Here is a 24,670-nt window from a genome sequence, read left to right as displayed (position 1 = left end):
ACATCCCTGATGATGTTACTCACTGATTTTTTTTTTAAAAGAATTACGATGTAAAATAGGTTGTTTTTAATGCCCTCCAAAATGACACTGTAGGTTGTTGTGTCCATCTATTTTAGGTTGCATAATCTCATGCAAGACATTGGCAAGCAATAGGCAAGGTGATTTAATGTTATAGTGGTACAGTGCAAAAAATCCACGACAAATGGACTCTTTGAGAAAGAGATGCTCCCCAAAGCTGATTGATAGTGACTAGGAAATATTTTTAGTAGCTTGGAGTAGATGTATGTCAATATTTTCAAAAGCTAGCTAAGGTCTTCTATCTAATTACGATTAAAAAAAAAAAAAATCCTTTTTTCTTTTTTAGTTTTGTGAATGCCTGAATAGATTATGGAATCATCTTTATAGTAGGGGTATTAAATTCTCGCTCCCTGGTGTTTTGCTCAAAGATGTGAGGCTATTGCTCTTGCTTCACCAAGAGAGGCATGTTGAATGCTGCTGTGTTTTTAGTGTGCAAAGACTTTGGAAACTGAGCATACAGTGGCAGTTGAAATCCTTATTCACAAGTAAGGGGGGTAGAATCAGGTTAAGACTAAATAGTGCTGAACTGGATCTTACTTCGTGAGGTTTCTTTTAACAACTTCTTTGGGTGCTTCTGGAAAGGAAAAGGACTTGTTAGAGTTCAGAGTTTTAAGTGAATCTCAAGTGCCTCAACCACTAGACTGTAGAGTGTGTGCAGTAAGAGCTTGAAGGGCTATTCACTTCTAGTCATTAGCTCCTTTAATTTTGAGACATCAAATTCTGGGGTTTTTCTTAAATGATAGACTTTTAAGAAGACAAATCTTTGCTCTCCTAACTTTGTGTTAATTGTCCCAAATTAGCATGCAGTACTGTACAGTATCAACTGGAAAATAAAATAATAAATTCAGGTGGTTTAGATAATAATGTCTGAATTTTTGTGATATGATTATTTTTTCCCAAGTCCAGCTGACTAGAATAATGATGTGGTAGTATTTTAGCAGTTTGTAAAGTTTTTCTTTCTGATAGCTTTCTATCACAACTGCAGATGCAATTTAATAGCAGTTATTAGTTTCATAAATAGTCAGTTTATTGTTATGAAATTTCTATAAAGATCAAGGGATTTCCTTAAAGCTTTTTATTCCAGAAGCCATTTTTAGAAAACGTAAATAAAAGTTTATGCTTTTTTTTTTCATTCTGGTCTTCATTGCCTTTGAATTTCCCATTTTATTCCAAGGACCCATTTCCCATTTTATTCCTCAGTTGAATCTTTTTTTTTTTAAGAGGTTATGATATTTCCCTTGAAAGATCCTTTGGGTAATGGAATTTGGGTAATTTTTAAAAACATTGTTCAGATGAATTCTGTGTAGTTCGATTTTCTTCATAAGTGGTTTTTAAAGTCTGTTTCATATTTAAAAAAAACTTGCGGTGAAATAAGTCTGTAATTCATATTGGAGGATATGGAGAATCTGTTCTTCTGGTTTGGTTTAGCTTGCATGGAATCTAATTTCTGCCCCTAGCCCAGCAGCAGAGGTCACTTAATTCAACTGAGAGGACAGAGTTGTGGGAAGTCAGAGATGCAGAAACCAGGAAAGATACTTTTTCAGTCTCACGTCTACTAGGGTTAAAATACACTGGTATTACTCACCTTTTTTGTCCCTAAACTCTAGTATGTTTTTCCTAGACTATAGAATTATTCAATTTTATTCATAATGAAAGCATAGTCATGCAACCTCTGAAAGTGAAGAGGTAGCTATTTCTGTCGACAAAGTAGCTCTTGACTTCTGAGCAGTTAAGTACCACGGTTGTCAGCCAGAAGGAATAAGGCCTGCAGGGCAGCTGCTAAAAACAGAACTGCTGTTTTATATATACAAAAGACAAGCAAGCAAGCTAACATTTAATGGTATTTCCCGCTTTAGCAGGATTCATTGGCCCAGCCTGCCTTGCTCCAAGGTGGCTGACAATGTCCTAGAAGAGCATCAGGAGCAAAGCTGCCTGGTCAGCCTAGTGGTCAAATAGACCTTGGCTGAAGAAACCTCTCTGGTGTGGAGTCTACAGAAGATGTATAGCAGTCTCCCTTCTTTGCAGGCAGATGACTTTCCTCAAGTGTCCTCTTGGGTGAATGTGGCTGAGTCAGTCAGTGCTTTGAAGTTAGCTTATTTCTGCATGAGGTTTGATAGTATGAGATAGAAAGTCTTTTGTTGCTGGCTCTTCTTTTTTTTTTTCCTTTGGTGAAGTTTTGTTTGTGGGAATATGAAATGTGCATTCCTATCTGGGACTTTGGGGTTATGAGAGTCTTGTTCCAGGAATTGCATTGTTCAGTTTTCCTTAACTTGTATTGAATTCATATCTGTGTCTGGTTTAGTCTGAGAGAATTCAGAGTTCCCCGATTGTGTCTTCAACTTCAGTAACAGAAGACTGTGTCTGGTATTACTGAAAATTTTCATTTGTATACTGAAAACAAAATGAATATGATATATGTATGGGGTAGTAGACATTCCTCAGAAGCACAGAAATTGACGTTGTTTATCAAATGGTACAACTTTAAGCCCTCTGAGTAAGTCACATCTGACAACTGAAAAATGCTTGCAGTTACAGTAGGTATCCCTTACTATTCTGTATTTGCTATTAGGTGTTGTCTTGGTAACCAAAAAACATACCCTAGTACTCACACACTGAGCCTGAAATCAATACTACTGTCTTCAAAACTTAGTTTTTTTGCAATAGTTAAGTTAGTCCCAGTTATAATATATGTGTTCCTGCACTGCCATCACACTTTGATCTGTGGTGTAAAACTACGATATTGTCATTTTTAATATTTATACATAAATCCATCAGTCTTCCTTTTAGATAGTCTTACAAAGCAGATGGTACTGATGACTTCATATAGCCCTATGTCTTAAATATCTTCGTATGGCTCAATACAAGTTGAATCAAGCAGTGGAACAAGTAGCTTTCCTCTAATTCAGAATGAATCTACGAGCGACTGGACCAGATGATTGTCCTTTTATGGATAGGGGGTCCAAAGCCATCCAAATGTTTATTCTGAAGTGATTTTATATTCTGTGCAGAATTGCAAATATCATAGAATAACCGAAGTTGGAAAATATATCCACGATTATCCAGTCTATCTGTCCACCTACCACCAATGCTTCCCCATAAACCATGTCCCTTAGTACAACATGTAAACATTTCTTGAACGCCTTCAGAGGCAGTGACTCAGTCACCTCCCTGGCAGCCGTTTCCAGGGCTCCATTTTAGGCTTAGCTCTCTTTAATGTTTTCATCAGAGACTTGGATGCAGGACAGGGAGCGAAGGGCAGCACTGAACTCTGCTCTCTGGTGACAACAGCAGGACCCGAGGGAATGGCATGGAGCTGTCAGGGGATGGTTGCAGTGGGGGTTAGGAAAAGGGCAGTGGATATGGCACCGAGCTGCCAGAGTTCAAGTGTTCAGACATCACTCTCAGATGTAGAGTTTGAGCTTGGGTTGTTCTGTCTGGAGCAAGGGGTTGGACTCGATAGTTCTTGCAGATCCCTTTCAGTTCAGGATATTCTTTACATCTGTTATGGTTTTGCTATGAGGTAATGGTGTTCTCTTCTGTATTTCAGCGTTTCCTTGATATGACGTTTGGAGCTGGAGGTCACAGTACAGCTCTTCTAGAGAAAGCCAGCAACATTACAATATACGCACTGGACAGGGACCCCACGGCTTATAAAATAGCTCAGCAGCTTTCAGAATCTTACCCGTAAGTTGTCTTTTCCTGACTTAAATATGGTTGACACTGTGTTACTACCTACACGGTTTTAAGTTTTCGTAATTTTTATATATACTCTGCAATGCCTTTATGTAGGCATTACATTGTATATACCTAATAAAAGAGATCCGGTTCTATTCATTTGTGAATGTTTGCACGCTAGTCTTTTTAAGATTTTTGTAGTAAAATGCATGTTTTGCACTCTGATAATTCAGTTTGTTTCTAGTAGCCAATTGTAAATACTAAGTTTGTTTCAAAAGAACCTGTGCTCTGCTTCCTTTGAGACTATCCTCATAGCAAAATCTTGCTAAAATAAATACTTACAAATATCTCACAAAAAAATATGGAATAATATACATTGAAACAATGTAATTTAAATATGGATCAGTGAATATTTTTCTTTAGGAAAAAATTTAATTTGGTATTCTGTCTGTCTTATTGACTTCAGATACTACTGAACTATTTAATAAGCTACTGCTTCTTTGTAAAGATTATTTACCTCGTGCTTCAATGTTCTTGTTAAGTAGTGCTGAATTTGTGAAATGAACGGAGGCTAAATGCTAACTCCTAAGGGCTCTTTCGTTATACAAATCCCATTTATTTTGTTCAAGAAACGACGCAAAGCATGCATACGTTCATGTACAGGTATGCAACACGCAGAGATGAATGCACTTATCATCAAGAGCTAGGTATTGTTTACATTTCACCAAGAAATGAAAATATGTAGATAAAAAACATTATAGAAGAACTAAAACTTAAGTTTATGGAAAGTAGTAAGGAGAGGATGCTTACTGTTGTGCTGAAAAGTTACTATTTTTTCAAAAGTATTTTTCTTATGTAGAAGGAAGTCTTTTCTATATGTAGTGAAATTAAAGCAGTGGATAAAGAAACACTTGGTTGTTAAGCATATTCTAGGACAGACAGCAATGCTGTTCAAGCAATGCAGCAGGTATTCCTCACCTTTTCCAAAAGAAGCTGCTTTAACTGCATTCCTTTCTTTGTGCCTCATTGTTAGAAGTCCAAGAGGAGAAATTCAAGGATTTAAGCTAATCTTACAACTAAAAATTTTCAGAAACATCTACACAATCATATAATATTAAACAGTCCTCCTGACTTAATGTGTTCTTGGAAGTCAAGTATCCTGTGCGAACCTGGTGAGAAGGAAATTTATTGTCTGGATAGATCAGGACATTTTACAAGTGCTGGATATTGTTCTGCCAATGATTGACGTTGTTCATTTTCTATTTTCAAGATTCACTCTATTCCATGTATTATGGCAGTTGACATAACTTACTTTGGCAATATAATTAAGTAGTTCTTTGAGTTCCTGCTTTTATATGTGAACTTGTATAAACCTGGTCACTTGGACTCCAGACATAATGTCATCCACCTTCAGAGATGAAAGTTATCCATAGAAGGAAGTGGACTCTTAAGTGAATGTTAAACTGTTGTTGAAGTCCTAATGACTGCAAGATGACTCCATGCCCCTTGAATGTGTGCTATTAGACAAGGCTATGTTCTTACATGTTTTCCATCAGCTTTCATTTTTCCCCACTGGAAAGAAGAGGTGGGTCATTTTTCAAAATGTAAATACATCTTTCTTATGATAGCTGACAAACAAGTTAGCCCTCTTAAGATAGAGAAGGTTCATAGCTGGAATGTGTTCCTATTATTAATTTGCTTTCCCTGGGACGTCAGTTGTGTAATGAGTTAAAAGGGAACAGGACTAATAAGTATATTATTAACAAATTCAAGTCTGTTAAGGTCTGCTTACAAATTGGTTGAAAGTATGTTACGAGATTTAGTGCTTTCATAAATCTATTTCCTTTTGTTGTTCACTAAAAGAAGGTTGATTTTTTTTTAATTGTATATTTTCTGGACTGTGTTAGGAACAGATAAAATTCTTCTGAGAGGATTAATTGATATCTTTGTTGGCACCAATGAGCAAGGAATACATCCAGCTGAAATCTTTCTGTTCAAGTTTACTGTCAATTAATATAGTTCCCTCATTTGGTTCACCAGGCAGGCACAGAAATAGCTGTGCTATCAAAAAAAAAAAGTTAATAGGTGCATGCAGCTGCAAGCAGAGGGAAATATAGGGCTGTCCCTTTTATAAGAAGCACAAGCATGGATGTAACAGAAGACCTGCAATGCAGAAGTATAAACTTCTACATTGTTTAATTTGGGGTTGTTTTTAAGCTCTGTTTAATGTCGCTGTTTTGGGAGAGGTTATTTGACTTAGCAAAGTGCTTCACTTTCTTAGGAGATGACAGCATAAGAAGAAAAAAAGGCTGTTATGCAACTGGTAAAATCAGGTTTTCACTATGTCTGAAATTGAGTGCATTGGACAAATGGAAAGTCATACATCAACCGAATTTTCTGCTGCCATGTTGTTTGTACTTAAATCAGAATGTCATACTTGTTTCATCATTTAATTGAGGGTGTTAATATATTCTAGTGTAACAACTGCACTGTTGGTCTTGTGGCTTTTGCAATAATGCATGGTACCATAAAAAAAAAACATAAATATTCAGAGTTATCAGTTGTTACTAACTATGGCTAGGCAACATCACAAATCTTAGTCGAATCTCTCCTTTTTTCTTAAATATGCTTTATCTTCTATCATTTACTTGCGAGATTATTAAAATTCAAATTGCAGAAATACGCCCAGAGATATGGTTGGAAGACTTAACTATCCCTAAATTAGGGGATTTTTCTAATTCATAACTAATAAATGAAGTCCCCCTTGTACTTTGCTGAGAGGCAGTAGAAGTAATAAGTCACAGAATCAGAACACTGGAAAAATATATTTGATGTTTGTATTTTAAATGCATCTCTGCTTCTTGGTAGTGATTTTTGTCATAAATAAAATCCAAAGAGGGTAGATTTCCCACTGCAATAGTTGCATTCATTTACCTTCTCTGTTTATTTTTTCTTTTTTTTTTTTAAGCATGCAGTGCTGCTTTAATAAGGAGAAAATGGGTCAGGGCCTGTTAGATATTCAGTGTGTGGGTGGGAATCCTTTGACGTTCTTTCTGGGGAAGCCTCTAACTTGGGAATTGCTGCTGAGAATCCAGGAGAACAAGATAAAATTTAGTCAGTAGCAATGTGTATTACGAGTGAACCCTTTCACACCCACTGAAGGGGAGAAGTTAGAGGTGTGACTGAAATCTAGCAATTAACCAATATCATTACAAGCTTTTAAGTATGAGAAACCTACGCAGAAAAGACAATATGTTCTTTGTAAGAAATCATGCCCCCAACGGTAGAGGCAGATCATATACGATTCCTTATATAAAGAAGCTATAAAACATTTTTATAGAACCATAGAATCACAAAGTTGGACCTGCAAGATCATCTAGTCCAATCATCTTCCCACCAGCACTGCTACCACAAAGTAAACCAGATCTCGTAGCTCCTCATCCAGACCTCTTGAACACTGCCAAGGATGGCGACTCCACCACCTCCCTGTGCAGCCATTCCAGTGCCTGGCCACTCTGAGAGAAGAAGTTCTTTCTTGTGACTAACCTAAACCTCCTCGGGTACAACTTGTGGCCATTTCCTCGGGTCCTGTGTGTTGCCTGGGAGAAGAGGCCAAACCCCTCCTCAGCACAACCTCCCTTCAGGAAGTTGTAGAGTGCAACAAGGTCTCCCCTGAGCCTCCTCTTCTCCAGACTGAACAATCCCAGCTCCCTCAGCTGCTCCTCACAAGACTTGTGCTCCAGACCCCTCACCAGTTTCGTTGCCCTTCTCTGGACATGCTCCAGAGCCTCGATGTCTTTCCTGTAGTGAGGAGCCCAAAACTGAACACAATACTCGAGGTGCGGGCTCACCAGAGCTGACTACAGGGGGATGATCACCTCCCTGCTCCTGCTGGCCATGCTATTTCTAATGCAAGCCAGGATGCTGTTGGTCCTCTTGGCCACATGGGCACACTGTCAGCTCATGTTCAGACAAGCATCAAACAACATCCCCGGGTCCCTTTCTTCACATTCATCGAGCTGCTCAACCCCAACCCTATAGTGCTGTATGGAATTACTGTAGTTGTAAAGCAATTTTGAGATTGTGGTGCTTCTAGGTTTTACTTTCAGTGTTACAGTAAGTTTACAGATCAAGTGTGATAGTCATCAACTTCTATTTTCTGTGTTGTGGGTAAACCAGAATATGGTAAGTTCTAGGTAAAACAGAACTTTTATTTTCAGTACATTCAAGTGCTTTCAAATTCTGATTCTATGATATATTGTTGCTATTGTTGTTACACGTTATTTTTATAGCTACTATTTAACTTTTGACCATAGTGCAAGTCATGCAGTAAAGTACAATTAACAGTTTGCTAACAAGGCGTCTTTATTTTGCTCAGACATTGTTATGGTATAACTATAATAATTAGTTCTCTGAGCTTTAATTCTTTCTAATGAATTGCCCATGTATGTCTATATCCGGCTGCCTCTCAAAAGCAATAAAGACAAAAAATTTGTCTTAACTAAGAGATGGAAAATGCCATTGAGAAAGCTACAGAGCCCTTTGTATTAGAATGGTACTTTTCTGACATTTAGCTTATTCCCTAAAAGGTTTATTTTAACAAAACCGTATACATTTCCTTATAAAAGCATAACGAACGAAAATTCAGTCTCTTATTGCTGAAGCTGTCCAGCGTTCAGAATGATAGAGACCTTTATTTGCTTTCATGCCTACAATCTGATCCTTCAATACATTGAGTTCTTGATTTATGTTTGGGTCCGCTTCAAAGTTACCTTCCGGCATAAATATTCTGCAGCAGTCTAATTTTAAAAGTAGTGTTCTTCCCTTTTTGTTCTTTGTGTTTTCTTTAGGACTTTCTTAAAACCATGTCACTTTCAGTGTCAGTCATCTTTTTATGTAGCACAGTTATAGGCATTTTACTACCAATGTCACATCACAGCAAGTCAATCTGCTTAATTTTTGTTTCCTTGCTGACATTATGATTATGTTTTAAATCACTGTATGGTCGGAAAAACCTTTACCAAGTACAGACAACAGTCTGATCATTCAGGTAGTACGGAAATTGTTTTATTACATAAGTACTGTGGTGATAATCTTCCCCTCCAAAGTGCTAGTAGAAAAATGTTACTGCAAATCTTGCATCCGGAACTGGCCAAGTGGTATCTTGTACCATGATAAAAACAAAACTAAACTGATTAAGAATCAAAATAGTGGAATCTCTCTTTTTAAGAAAAAAGTTTCCTCTCTTCCTGTAAATGTTCCCTAAAATTGAGAAAAGGAGGAGATTCCATGACTGAAAGGGAAGTTTCTTGTGAAGGGAATTCTTTTTTTCCCCCCTCATGGTGCTACAGACGAGTTAATGTGCCCATCCTCCATTCTGTTCTTTGTAAGCTTAATAAGGACAGTATTGCTTCGTTTTGGGGTACACACTACCCAATAGTAAGTGATAATGAAAAAGAGAAGTGGGGAACTCTCTTCCTGGCAGCTTTGGTATACAGAAATTCATCTTGGGGAAATTTTTTTTTGTAACTCCATGAGAACCACAGTCTAGATTTTAAACATTCATTACTATTTATGCATGTATTTTATGCTCAGCACCAAGTTCTTATATAACTGACAGTGTTAACTAGATATGGTAGACACTACTTAATTGTTTTCTTAATTTAGCTAACATTCCTATGGTAATATTCTAAATTGTTATTGCAGTCATATACTCCCAGTGAACAACAATATATCTCTGCCAAGGAATTGTGAAAGACAAGTTTATTGTCTTCATTAGGGATCCTAGATCAGGGAGCTGAAATGGAGTGACTAACATGCAGTGCAATGATAAGACCAGCTTATTAACATTTTGTTGGTTATTTCCTGGCTAAATCAAGAGATAATGGGAACAAATGCCAATGTTTCTTCACCAGGACTATATTCTTAATCAGTCTCTCAGTCAAATAATTTTTTGTTTGCTATGAATGTAAAGAACTTGTGACTACTTATATCTGAAATTGTATATTAGAACAATTGCATGAATGTAGATATAGACTGAGCCCACACCACTGTCCCCAGTTAACATCAACTGTTGTTATGAGCACCCGCTGAGAAACAAGAGCAAAAAGATGGGAAATACAAATCATATTGTAAAACATATTGTAGGAAATACATACAATATAACATTTATTTTAGTGTATTCCCTGCAAGGGTAAAAAGATCTGTTAAATGTCTTTTTATAGAGACGAAGGCCAGCGTAGAGCACATAAGGACTTATTCTCACAATGCAACACACACACAGCTCAAAGAAGAGGCAAGGCTGGGGAATCCTCAGCCATGCCCAGCTTATTTACAGCTTGCTGACAGGCTCAAGGAAAAAAAAAGTGAATTTGAGAAACTTGTATACATATGTGTAAGATAAAATGTAGCTATTTATTTATTTTGTGTAGCGACACAAGAAAGATGAAAAATCTTTTTGTTTGTATTGGTTTAACAGACAAGATGATGTCAACTTGTAGCTTGCAAAGGTGGAATGAGTTGGATGCAAGTGTTTACCTGAATATCTTAATATCTTCACCCTGCAAATCCCCTGATGTTTTTGTCTTACTCAGTTGGAAGTGTACTTATACATAGTCTTTAAGAAACAAAAATACTAGTTTACTGTTTTTATGGAGGGCACTGAGATCCTGAGGCAAAAAAAAAAGTTTGTGAGTTGTCTGATATACTGAAAAATTGTTCCAGAATAGGCAAATGTAGTTGAAGGATCTTTAGGCGTTTGTTCTTCTGGAACATGTCCTTGTCCAGCAGGCTGTAGTAAGCATACTTTTCAAGTGGTGGTCTTTTATTGTGGCTGTTTGGCTAGATTCAGTTTGCAGCATATTTATCTTCTTCCTCAGAAGAGGTAGAGATGAGCTGATAGATTCTAACTTAGAGTGGTTACACGTGAGACAGTCTGAATTGCCACTCTGCATCCATATGGGAAAACCCAAACGGGGTCTTAAACAGCGGTTTCTAATTTTTATTAGTTTGCTTATTTATTCTATGTGCCCACATCGCAATGCGGGTCTTGAAGACAACAGGAATTTAGTTGCAATAGTAGGAGTTAAGTGTTTTATGAATGTGAAGCTGGGAAACAGCTCTTTCTTATGTAGTCAATGAGAGAGAGTGCATTTGAAATTAACTGAAATGGTTGATATGTGTGTTTGTGAGGCTGGAGCAGCGTTTTTTGTGCTCAAGGTTTAGGATGTGAAGGCTTGCTGAATGTACCAACATCTCATATCTCTACATTACAGAATTCTTTTAGCAGTGTGTCATACTAGAATTTTATTACTGAATGACAAGAAAAAGCTCTCTATCTGCTGCATTCAAATTCTACAAATTTATCAAAATAGCTTCAGAGCTCCAATTTTTCTGCCTCGGTTGCAACCAAAGACTGTCCTGATATGACTCCTAGTTAACTTGCAAGATCTGTCTAGCTCCTGCATTGAGGTGGGATGGCTACAGGCCACGTTAGTAGCTGAGTTTACATTTCATCCACTGGATATGTAAAAAATCCTTATTTGCACTATTTACATCTTGAAGGAATAAGGCATCTTAAAAACGTCGCTGTTCCCAAATGCTACTGCTCTATGCAGAATGACACTAGTTTTGAGGCTTGTAGTTGATGTTTCCACTAAAGCTTACATTCTGCAACAGAAACATTTGGAGAATGATCAGATAATATTCAGTCTATGCAACTCATTCTATTTGCTAGATTCTTTTAAGCGTTTTTTTTTTACCATTTGTTTATTTCTCGTAGACTGGCAAAATTACCTGATGATTATATTATTAGGATCGTTCTCATTGTCTTACAATAAATTTGGAATTTTGTCTTTCATATGTGATACCTGATGTGCCAGGGCTAGACTTTGTGATTTCCAGTCAAATAAGTCAGGACAGCCCCTTTATATCTTCCTGATTTAGGAAAACAAGTTGATGCTACTTGATTTAATCTGAGTAGTCTTGGGAGAAACAGAAACATATTTAGACAGTACAAGCATAGGCTAAGCAGCCTGTACTTCTTGCCTGAGGAACTGCAGCTTTTTGACCGCAAATAGCAATCGAGAAACACACTGCAGAATGTCAGTTTTCTTCCATCAAAATTTCTGTTTGATGTTTCTAGGAATAATGTAAAAAGGCTTGGAGAATATGCCCTACAAGGGGAGACTGAAGGCACTGGGGCTTTTTAGTCAGGGGAAAAGGAGGCTGAAGGGAGACGTTATTGCTCTCTTCCAGTATCTGAAAGATGCTTACGGCGAGAGCGAGGTTGGTCTCTTCTCACTGGGGGAAATGGCCTTAAGTTGTGCCAGGGGAAGTTTAAGTTGGATATCAGGAAACACTTCTTTACAGAAAGGGTTGTTAAGCACTGGAATAGGCTCCCCAGGGAGGTGGTTGAGTCACCATCTCTGGATGTGTTTAAAAACCGTTTGGATGTGGTGCTCAGGGACATGATTTAGTTGGAGGGTTGTTAGATTTAGGGTAGTATGGTTAGGTTGTGGTTGGACTGGGAGATCTTTAAGGCCTTTTTCAACCTGAGTCATTCTATGATTTTAACCGCTCCTTCAGAGGGATCTTTATTTCTTAAATTAGGAGGGGTAAGACTCTTCTAGGGGGAAAAAAAAAAAATAAAGCCATATAGAGAGGGAGGTATTGGTTAAGGACACAGAGCTGGATGTGGATGGTGTGAATTCCTTTGCAGTAAAAAAAATCCAGATCTTTATTTTTTTCAAGACATCAAATGTATCTGCTAGCTTGATTACATATGGAGTACAGTGCCACGTGTTACTTTAGACAGCAATAGTTTCAGACATCCATTATGTTGTTCCTCTTAATTCATTTATATCAGTGTGATTTAAAATGGCTCAGAACATTTTTAAAGTTTAATGCCTCTGCTTTTACATACAGAGTGCTTCTGAGGACACTTCTGTGCAGCTTAATTTGGGTTTTAGTTTTTTCCTGAAAGGAACAAATGTCTTTCCCTCCCCTCCTGCTTTTTTTTTTTTTAAATAAAGTAGATCATTATGATGCTGAAATATGTTTTGAGCTTACATGGTCCATAAAGAAGACGCTGACTTCTCAATTCAACCAGTTTTCCATCTTCTTGGTTTTGATAAGAGGGTTTCTGATCGGCGTTAAAAGATACAGGATATCTTTATATTACTTTTATAATGAGTGTATGTGAAATATTTTGTTTGTTTAACAGAAACTCTAGTTGTCAACATTTTGACATACTGTATATACAGAATATACATCTAAAGCATTTTATTTGAACAATTCCGTATTAGTCATGTTTTCTTTAGAGTAGCAAGCCAGTTTGGTGTTTTCGTGTTTATTATTTCTCACGAACCAAACTGATGGGATGAGTATTCTGTTAGTTTTTAATTAAAGTAATTATTTTGATAACAGCGAAAGAGAGACAGATAGGAAGGGAATTGAACGTAGTGTCTGATCTGAAGCTTCGTGCACCTGGTAGCTAGTTATCTACAGGTCTTTACATTTGCATTGAAAGGATGATAACTTCGTATTTATCAGCAGCAGTACGTTAGCTTGCTAATTGTCAATAGCTATATAATTTGTTTGGATTTATTCCTATTTATAGTAGGAAGAGTTGAGGCAGTTCTATACAAAACTAGAAGGCAAACTACGGAAATACTGCTTTTTGTGTCAGACAACACGTGCAGAACTATATTTTGTTGGTATGTAGTTTATAGTTTCTTAGAGTAGAAGATTCCAGCGTTTTCTTATGAAGCTGGAGATGATATGAATGTAAGGACATAATGGTGCCTGTTGCTTATTAATCACTCTTGGCTTTCTCTTAGTATTTAAGCTAAACATGTCAATTATTAAGTAACAAAAAATCTGACAGTCTGAGATTCATGATTTTCTTTCTTAAAATTGAATAAAGAAAAAGGAAAACATTGCTAAATGAAAATATTTAACACATTTTTGTATCAGTATTGAGCTCTGAAGTTAACTAAGTATGAGGTACGTGTGGGAAGTTATTATGTGTTGGAATTATTTCTCTGAGTCATTGTACTTCAAAAACTATTATTCTTACTAGGATCATGTGTGTAAGTGACATAGACTGTAAAAATGAATTACTTCTGAGATTGACTACCTAATTATATTTTTTTCTTGTCATAATAATAAACATCATTTGCATTTTAATTTGATTATAGCCTTTGTGACTCAGCTGCACCAAGTGTTGTGCAGAATATCCAAGGGTCCAAAAGTAAAATCAGATATTTAATTGCTTTCTTTGTATCTGGTTGCCATAAAAAGTACAGCAACAGTCAATATAGCGAAGGCTTGAATGGCAAGTTTCAGAGAATTTCTGTTAAAATCTTTGGGGGGAAAAAACTTAAGATGAATGCAAGTTACCTGTGGCCTTGCCACCACTGTATGTTGTTTGAGTCCAGTGTTGACTGTTAATGTCACCACAAATTTTTAGGCGCACAGGTTTGTCAGAAATACTGAAAATGTCATGTCTCAACAGCTGAAGCTACTTGTATTACTAGTATTGTTTACTATACAGTATTCTATTGACCATGAGAAGTTTGGAGGCTTCTGAAATGTAGATATTTAAATTCGAGTTCAGGAAAGGAGAAGTAAATTCTTTCTGATAATTAGCTATTCATCTCTAAGGTAATCAGTGCTCGCTTTCTATCACCTTCACTTGGTTTGAAGCAGCCCGGGGACGGAAAGAAGAGAATGAGAAGAACTCCCTTTTCCTAAAACATAATATTTCTTTTTCTGGGAAACAGCACCCAGTGCTGCTTTAATTCCAGTGGATACATGGGGATCTGAAAACCTGTAGTCAACTAGAAAACTTTTTCCTGCAAAATGGTGTAGCAGTCATATAAAAACTCGGCTGTTATCAGGGAAGACCTCATCCATTGTCCCACTGTCTGTTCCCACCCTTTCCTAAAATGTGGTGCATGTTATGTATTCTGCATTTTGAGGTAGTAACTCATGATCATTGTGGTCCTTTTCAACCCAGGCCATTCTATGATCCTTCATCTCTTTCATGACTAAAAGCCACTCCTGATGAACGGTAATTTACTGTTGAAGTTGAGATGAAAATCTCACTTTGTTACGTGAGCATCAGAATTAATTTTTACTCCACACAGCACTGGCTCGGAAAACTCAGTTTCTTTAGAGGGAATTGAGGAAGCATCAAGGATGCAGGCCCTGAGAATATGAAGAGCAACTTCTTAAGACTGCATTTAGACAACCCCTTTAGGCTTCCCTTTTCTATGTTAGCTAAACTAAGTTCCCTTCTCACATGGGTCAGAGCTTATCCATCTTTGGGCTCTGTCCTATTTTTCTCTTTCATTTAGGAGCATAGTACTATACTCTGCATTCTGGATGTGGCCTCCACAAGTACTGAGTAGGGAGAAGGAAGAAACTGCTTCCTTTAGCCTGCCTATATAGTCCAGTATGAAGTAAGTTGTTAATTTTACAAGAATTCACTTCTTATTCACATTTACATTGCTGGCTACCAAAGCCCTATGTCCTTTTCTGAAGAGCTGCCACTTAAGCACTCATTCTTTCAAACCTGGTGTGTGTAGCAGCACTTCTCCCTTTCAAAGTGAAGGACTTTGCATTTGTCTTTGACCAGGCTATTCTACTGGCAGATCAGGCAGGGCTTTACCTCTGACAGTAAGTTCTTCTTTCTCTCCAGACTTCCAGGTGTAACTCACATGTTGTTCTACTGTACCAGTAGCCTTTGAATCCTGCTGTTTGTCTATATGTCCAGTTTGAGCCTTTCAGGTCATATTGTAGGAAGAAGAAACAAAAGATGCATTAAAATCTGAATAAATCTACTTATCTCTTCTTTGTTGGAGAGGATAACTGAAACTTAGTGCTAGCTATGGTACAATTGCCTCAGAGTAATGTTCTTTGTCTGTAAGATTATTGGTTTTGTTACAGTATTTTATTTTTTGTTTGCTGTAAGCTTTGCATTTTTTAGTGAATTAGTTACATAGATATCAATCGGAGGACTAGAGCACTTCACCTGTGGTGGAAAAACTCAGGGAGGTGAGATTGTTTAGTTCAGGGAAGGGAAGGATCTGGGGAGATGTTATTTAGGTCTTCCAACTTGAAGGGAGCTTATAAGCAGGAGGAGGACCGACTTTGTATGCAGTAGGTAGTGATAGAACAAGAAGGAATGGATTTAAATTGGAAGAGAGGAGGTTAAGGTTAGATAATGGGAAGAAACTCTTCACTCAGAGGGTGGTGAGGCACTGGCACAGGCTGCACAGAGAGGCTGTAGATGAAGACATTCAAGGCCAGGCTGGATGGGTTCCTGGGTGATCTGATCTAGTGGCTGGCAAACCTGTCTATGGTAGGGGGATTTTGAACTAAGGGATTTTTGAGGTCCTTTCTAGCCCAAGCCTTTATGATTCGGTGATCTGTTATGTCTTAAAACAAACAAACAAACAGATCAGGAGTTTTTGCCTTCAAATAAATGTTTGCTTCTCTCATCATATTCCTTACACACCTGAAAATGGTTTCCAGAAGGACTTGCTATATAATTTCCCCAGGGCCTTAGGTGAGTCTGGCCAATCTGCAGATCTCTGCACAATCCTTCGTGATTTTTTTTAAAATTATTATTTTTAAGGTGTCGTGACACACTTTTTTCCAAATTATCAGTGACCTTATTGCCACGGTCTCTTCAAGCAGATAGAGCAGCTTTGTCATACTATCAACCAGCTCTCTCAGTGCTCTCAAATACGTGTCATCTAATCCCTTATCTTTCTGCATGTCCAGAGCTGTTTTGTATGACCTTTCTGTAGGGCTATGTTAGCACCTTTTTTTCCTAGTATTTCCAACAGATTTTTCTGGTAAATACTTGTGCGAAGATAAACAACTAAATTGATTAAGCAGACAGTTTCTTAACAAACATATGGTTGCCTGTTTCTGATAAATTGCATGGGAAGAGTTTATTAGTGAAAAATGAATTTTCACTAATAAAATGGATTTAATTTCTGATACTAAAAACTGAAAAGTTTAAATTGCCTTTAAGAAAACTGATGTTTGTATTTTTGTCTTTAAAAGCTATTGCTGAGGAGAAACTCTGTAACCTCCTTTTAGCATCAATTTCTAAAATAACTTATTAAGATGAATTCAAGTCAACTGTATTTTTGACTATTTGCTTTAACACAATAGTGAGTCTTCAGCTTTTTATAGCTGACATTAGACTATGGAATTTTTGCTTTTTATTTCTTTACTACCTAATGTAAGATTCAGAGAAAAAGAATTACGGTTCAGTGCTTCTTGGTAAGCATTACAATACTGGAAAGTAAAGCTCCTCACTCAAGTAGCATGTGGTTTTGAAAGTTCACTGTACAAGTAAATGTGGACCATTTTGTAGACTTACATGAGTTAAGTAAAGTAGACCTTGATTGGCTTAGTTCATAACCTTAGTCAACCACATTCAAGATGAGAAGGAGGCAGTTACAAAGCTAGTTTATTTTTTAGGTTTTGGAGATGAAAAAATCTGTAAGATATTTTGTTTTGTTGCAGTGCTCACATCAGTCACAATGTGGATTAAATTTAACACATCTCTAAAAATGGTTTGGTCAAACTCCTGGAATATGTTAAGCTTGAATGACAATTTCAATAGAGCTTCATATGAAAAAATGTATTCCCTTTAACTAGAACCAGAATGTTCTCAGTGTTTTGGTTTTATGACGTCTTTCTATCTCATAATCAACTTTAAGAGGTATTGCAGGTGGCTTGGAGGTAGAGTGAGTTAACGATTAATAAGGATTTACACAGCATTTTGCATCACTTTTTATTTCCAAATCATTTGCTAACAAGTCACCTAAGGGCTTAAAATCGACCAGGACAATAAAGAGCAGGAGCCTGTAGTGCAATTGATGCTGATGAACACAGAAATAAATTATAGAAGTCAAAATAAGTATAATTTTATTAGTTGCACTTGATACAACAGAATTTATTTTTATTGTAAGGAATACAAAGAACCATTCTGCATAATGAATTTTCTGTTGTAATTTTATGAAGATCCTAGCCTTTCCTCTTTAATAGAGTGATTCCTCAATTTATCAAACGTTGCTGTATAGCTTTTTCAGAAGCCCATTCACTAAGGTGAATACTGGTCTTAATATGTTGTTTTTTGTAGTTTTTTGTCTAAGTGTTTTTGGAGGTTGTCATTAGAGCAGGAAGGCAGTGTATTTTCCAGTATTGCAAGATATAGAAGAGCAACAATGCAGCCATTTCTGTGGCTGTGCTGATCGCTTCTTTTGAAGAGTATAATTTCTTTATACTCTGTATTGTTCTTTATTCCTTTTAAACTTCAAGAGCCCTGTGAACGAGTTTAATTTCTATAAATCTTCTAACTAGTAATATCTAAAGCCATCTAAATGGCCAGAATTTGTTAAATATGAAACAGTGGGATGTGGTTTTGTTTTATTTAATCACCCCTGCCCAGGGTAACACTTGTCTTCAGCTCTGCATGGGCAATTCTTTCTGACAAATCTTCTCTTACTGTAGTATTATATAATAATAGTACTTATCAAGATTTGTGATCAAATGATGTATTTGCAGTTGGTGCTAGGCTTTCTTCCATGCTTCTCTAGCCTCTTAGGCTGCTTGAGTTTTCTACTGGACACTTAGATGCAGTGTAGGTGACTTGTAAGCTTACCACCAGTCTCCCCCAAGGGCACGATTTCATAGAATGATAGAATCATAGAATGGCCTGGGTTGAAAAGGAACACAATGATCATCTACTTTCAAATCCCCTGCTACATACAGGGTCGCCAATCACCAGACCAGGTTGCCCAGATCCACATCCAGCCTGGCCTTGAGTTCCTCCAGGGATGGGGCATCCACAACCTCCTTAGGCAACTTGTTCCAGTGCCTCACCACCCTCTGGGTGAAAAGCTTCCTCCTGATATCTAAAACTTAAACCTCCCCTGTCTCAGTTTAAAACCATTCCCCCTTGTCCTATCACTGTCCACCCTTATAAACAGCCGTTCCCCCTCCTGTTTATACGTTCCCTTCAAGTATTGGAAGGCCGCAATGAGGTCTCTCCAGAGCCTTCTCTTCTCCAGGCTAAACAAGCCCAGTTCCCTCAACCTTTTCTCATAGCAGAGGTGCTCCAGCCCTCTGATCATCTAAGTGGCCTACTCTGGACCCGCTCCAAGAGCTCCATGTCCTTGCTGTGCTGGGGGCCTCAGACCTGGACAAAGTACTCCAGATGGGGCTCAGTTGGTGTCATCCGCAAACTTGCTGAGGGTGCACTCGATGCCATTGTCTGTCTTTGGTGAAGATGCTGAAGAGCACCGGTCCCCAGACCGACCCCCGAGGGACACCGCTTGTGACCAGCCTCCATCCTGACACAGAATCTTTGATCACAACCCTTTGCCTGCATCCAGCCAGCCAATTCCTAATCCGTCCAACAGCCCATCCTTCAAATCTACACCTCTCCAATTTAGAGAGAAGGACGTGGTGAGGGACCATGCCAAAGGCCTTGCAGAAGTCCAGGTAGATGACATCCATCACCCTTCCCCAGTCCACCAAAACTGACACTCCATCATAGAAGGCCACCAGATTGGTCAGGCAAAATTTGTCTTATGATTTCTTGTATGTGAGCCTTCATTAACAGAGCTGCAAGGTATTTGGATTTCCTTCACTTTCAGAAACGGATGTAGTATAGATGTCATAATCTTCAGCTAAACGCTTTATAGCCTGCAGGTCACAGTGACAACTAACGTTATTCCTAAGCTAAGTTAAAGTTCATGTGATTTTATTGCACTTGTATCTGGAACTGCATATGCAGGTACTGATTGATCTTAATGATCCTTGAAGGCTATGTGCTTATTACAAGTCTGGGTGATTGAAATGCTCAACTTGTGGGAATTTTTGTTCTATTTTCATTTAGGAGAAGAAAAGTAGTTGAAACTATTGTAGTTAAAATATCTGTTTGCAGTCATTACTTTTCTGAGGTTGCTACAGTGGCTTAAACAGAAGGTTCATAAATTCTTTATGTGACACGTTTTGTGCAGTATACAAAACAAATTGGAAATGTATATTGAAGTTTGCATGCGACAAGTAGTATTGAAATGACTTCGTGAGTGCAGTTTATATTATGATTTGATATAATCTTCTGAATATATCCTGATCATACGTCATGTGATTATTTTTTTTTCTAGTAAAAATGCATTTCAAATTTTCAATACGTTGCATGATCAGCTTTGCTGCTAGGTGAATGCACAGCAAAGTAAAGCATGTTTTTCTGGCATCATGCAACAGTGCTCAACACAGGAGTAAAAGGGCTTCCTGTTTCTTATCTAGAATGGCTCACACTGTTTATTTTTGTGTAGAATCAACCTCAGCTTCAGTTACAAGGTTTGTTCTGTTCTTCATGCTATGGCTCATCACTGTAAAATGAATACTTTCCAGCCCTTTGCCAGGTTTCATTGGTGAGGTGTCTTTATTCCTCAGGAATAAACTTGTGCAGTAGAGTATTTTGTTCCATTTTATGTTTTATTGGAGATTGGAAAAGGTGACTATTGGGCTTACTAGTGTGCATTTATGTGGATTCAGCAGTCCTGGATGAATTCACACCAGAATCTGTCACTTGTCATTGGCATGAGCAAAATTATACCGTTATTAGTTTGTTATGCAGAAGAAAATAATGTTGACAATCATGAGTGTTGTTTAAGAATCTTATAGGTTCAACAAATGAAGAGAATCTTTCCTTATTTTTCCATTGCTCTTGAGGAGAAGAAACCTTTCTTTTCACACACCCAGCATTCACATTAGCAGGCTCAAATCGTAATTGCAGTCCTTGAAAGCCTGCACTTGTATGGCTAGTCTGTTGATAGGGAAAATAATTGCAAGACGTTGAAATTTGTCTCTTAGAAATGCAACAGCCAGACTTCACCTCTCACGGAAAATTAGATGTGTTACTTTATTGGATTTAGTAAAGTGACCATTATTCTATCATACTAAGATAAGAGATGTAATAGATTTCTGACAACACAAGATTACAATGCAGAAAAATGAATTTTATGTTAAATTCATTTAATCGAGATCCTCCTTTACTGCCTGAGTACTTAATTTGTTTTATGAATCTAGCCACTTAATTTCTTCATCTGAATCTGATGCTAACATTCCTCAGTTTTTTTTTTTAAACTCAATTTCTTGTTCAGGTTGTCCATTCTTTCCTGATAAGCCACAAAAACAGTGCCAGGGCAGAGTGCTAAATGTTCCTTTCTTTACTAGGTTCTGGTCCCTCTTTTTGTTAGTAAAGAATTGCTCATTGTTCTCATTATACTGGCATTCAGAATAATAAAGCAGAAAACAATTAATTCTTTATTTATTTTTCCTAGTGTTTCTTAACTTTAAAATCCCTTTGCATAGTCTGTTTTCATTTGAGGCTGTTTTGCAGACACAGTAGGAAATGTTCATAAATTCTGTACTTGGAAAAATAATTACCTTGTGACCATTTACGTAAGACTGTAATGTTATTTTTGCTCTGAGGATCACCTAAAGACCTTCCTAAAAAATAATGGCATCAAAACATGGAATACGTTGCTTTGGATGGATGTGAATTTAAAGTCTGTGTTAATATTACAAACAATCCTTTCTAACTTCTCATATAATATTTAATTCTCCCCGTCTCACTAGATATTTTGTCAGTGAGGAAGCAAAGATCAATCAGTTACCCTTTGTACTGCCTTCCCTGCATCCTACTTGTAACCTATCTGGCATCCTTTCCTTCTCTTAATATAGCATTAGGAGCTATTATACAAACATGTGAGGAAATATCTGTGATTATGACATGAGAAAAGGAATAAAAAACTGTGAAGGAAAGTAAGAGTGTATTCACTTCTATTAATGGTCACACCAAACCTCAAATGTTACAGAGATATGGGTCGTACTTAATATCTTTACTCTTTTGGCATCTCATCTGGGACTCCTGTATACAAATAAAGTTTTTCATATTTCACACTAAAAGTAGGGACTCTAAAAAAGCATACTTTTTTTCTAACCATTTATAATACTCTCCATTCTGTTTGACTTTAAAGATTAGAGATTAGAATGCCTTTATAATTAAATGTTTACATTGATAGTTTTCTGATGTATTGAAACTTGATCGCTGTTTTCTTAAAGGATGTTTCCTTTTGCTATAGGTATAAGAAAATTCAGGGGATTTCTTGATGCAGAATGTTTTTTATAATGTAACTTTTGTCTTAAAGCTCATATTATAAGGTAGTGAAATGTTCGTGTCTTATTGCCAAAATGAGTGATTATTTTTCTCCTACATAGGGAAAATCCTCTAATATGTAATAATAATACAGAAATACAATTATTCCAGATTATTGTAGGTTTTGAGAATAAAAACCAAAACCCCCCAAGCACGTAACTTTGAAAGCAAAGAGAAGCTCTCAGAATTAATATATGATATTTTTACTTCTTTTTGAAAGTGGTAAGATTGGTTCTCGTGGTGTTGACTTCAATTCTGGGGTTACGGCAAGAATGAGAAAGGAAATGATAGAGGAATATCTTCCATCCACAGGAACTATAACTACTAATTATAGTTAGAAGTTTTATTAACCTGGGACAATACACTTTGCTAAGTGAAAGAAGTACATCCGTGTTGGAATCATGTATAATGTGGAAAACCAGCAAAAGTCTGGAAATGATCTGCAAAATCTTGTTACCTCCCACAGACAGCACTAAGAGGATTTTCTTATTTAATATATAAGAAATACACCTGTCTTGTTTATAGAAGTTTATATACTGAACAGAACACAGGCTACTTGCACAAGGTCTCTACTTGAACTCAGACTGAAGCGGAGCAGCTCAGAGGGGAGCTGTCTCTTTGTTTGGCGTGTTCAAGTTCTGCCAACTTTTATCCTCTTTATTTCTGTTTATATTCCCATTTGTGAAGTCAGAGTTTAAGATGTGTTTTTTATTTTCAGTTATAATGTTTGTCTTACATGAATGAATGTCCAGGGTTGTTAAACTCTTTGACTCTTGTTAGAAAGCACCTGGAGAGAGTTGAAAGCATTGGTGGAAATTGGCAACTTTTGAGCACTGCAAGAAATGCAAGCATGACTTCTTTGCTTGGCTGTGTCAGGTGATGGCAGTAGGGCATCACACTGTGGCGTAGAAGATGCACGTACACAGTCAGTAGAAGGTACGTACCACCCACTCTTGCCTACTTATGCCCATGTGCTTGGCTGGAGCTCTCCTTCCTCTGCTGTCCTTCCTGGTAATTGTTTAATGGCTTTTAGCCTGCTGATTTAGCAGCGCCATTCATAGCCACAAGATCTTTTGCCACTTCTGCCGCATAAGAAAGGGATTGAAACTTGCTTTTCCCTAGCGAAAAGACAAAAGGTAGAAATCTCAATGTAGCAGAAGATTAAAGATACTGACAGAAATGGGGACGTGGCTAAGGCAGCAAATGTGCCTTACTTCACCGTTGCCCCTGGCAAGCAATATCTTAGTTGTCTGTATCACCAGTCTGGCTGTTTGTTCTTCACAAAAAACTGTGGCTGAAACACACTTGTTTCCCCCGGGATGAATTTTGTTTCACCAGCTTTGACAGGTGCACCAGCTGATTTTATAACAACAAACAAACAAAAAATAGTAGAACCCTAGTGTTTTTTTTCCTGATTTTGGTGTATAATAAAAGTAGTAATTTCGGACAGTATTATAAATGTAGTAGTTATTCTGCAGTCAGAAAGTACTGACATGTTAGACTGACATGTCAAAGATCTGCATGTTAGAAAGTACTGTGTGCTGAAATTTAGGTGAACGTGACAGGTAAAAAAGTGACCTTCATTTGCAAGATTAGCAGCCACCTTATCTTTGCAGAAGAAATGCAGTGTTCATAGGCCATTGTACTTGAAAAGGAAAGTTGTTGCTTTTCATTCACATCCTCTAAAGCATTTCGTGCTTCTCACTGGAGGGGAAAAACTTCTATTGGAAAATTAGGACTGTTTTGCATCTGAAAAAGTGTTTGCAATATATAAATAGGGTATAATTTACTATTTAAAAGGCGCTTGCAGACAGTTTTTGCTCTCAGTAGCTTTCTTCAATTCAGGATCAAGTACAGAAATTAGACAACATAGCAGTGAAAATGTTTTAGTATATGTAGTAAGCTATTTTTTCCCACCGCTGGAGTGCTCATGATTATCTGTAGGGATTCCCTCTGGCAAGTTTTTTACAGGTTACTATTTTTTCAGATTGGTGTTGACTGTCCTAATGTTTTTCATGTCTGAAAAGAGCAGGAGATAAATGCTAACACGGTTATAATTTTGTATGAACTGTCATCTAAATTAGCATATGCAATCATTTAAACACTGAGTTTAAAATTCAGTTTCTTAAACATTATGAAGGATTGTTAGCCAAATATTTCTGAAATCTAATAGAAGTAACAGTAGAAGTATTGAGAATCTAATGTACCTGGTGGTGTGGAAAGAGAAGTAGTGTAGAGTAGCTTCTCTTTCACATTACACATTATTTGGGCACACATACATTATGGATGGACTCAGGACAAAAAGGCAAACTTTACTGAGGTTACAAATTAAATGAACAGATTTATTTTGGCTGCTTCTTTTGAAGCAACATCTGGAGAATTTTTTTTAAATTGTGAACAAACATTTTCATTTACGTTTGCAGGCGTGCAAAGCATGGCACAAATATTTAAGTCGCTTGGCTCACATTCTGATCTCTGAAATGGTAGTAATGTGTGATCTCCCAGGAAGGCTTAAAAGGTACCTCAAGACAAATGATTTGAGATGAACAAACTTGTTCTTAAAATGAAGGAGACTTCTCAGTAACTACATGGCCAGTTTGTGTTCTGGAGAGAAACAGGGAAGACACCCCATAAGGGTAAATTTCTTCTTGATGACCA

General features: G+C 37.2%; 1 protein-coding gene across 5 annotated transcripts in view; it reads left to right on the top strand.

Moving 5' to 3' along the window:
- The window catches only part of METTL15 (methyltransferase like 15), a 93,845-nt gene that overhangs the window by 36,158 nt on the left and 33,017 nt on the right, over positions 1–24,670 (top strand). For all 5 annotated transcript variants that reach the window (XR_004159794.1, XM_003206088.4, XM_019615235.2 and 2 more), the window contains exon 3: positions 3,626–3,762. Coding sequence is in view for 4 of the 5 variants with exons in the window: in XM_003206088.4 (XP_003206136.1) it covers positions 3,626–3,762 (137 nt within the window). In the remaining variant the exon portion in view is untranslated. The remainder of the gene's footprint in view (positions 1–3,625; positions 3,763–24,670) is intronic.

Source organism: Meleagris gallopavo, chromosome 5, assembly GCF_000146605.3.
Source record: "Meleagris gallopavo isolate NT-WF06-2002-E0010 breed Aviagen turkey brand Nicholas breeding stock chromosome 5, Turkey_5.1, whole genome shotgun sequence".
In the NCBI taxonomy this organism is placed as follows: Eukaryota; Metazoa; Chordata; class Aves; order Galliformes; family Phasianidae; genus Meleagris; species Meleagris gallopavo.
Note: the sequence above shows the minus strand (reverse complement) of the source record. Positions and strands in the feature narration are given on the sequence as shown.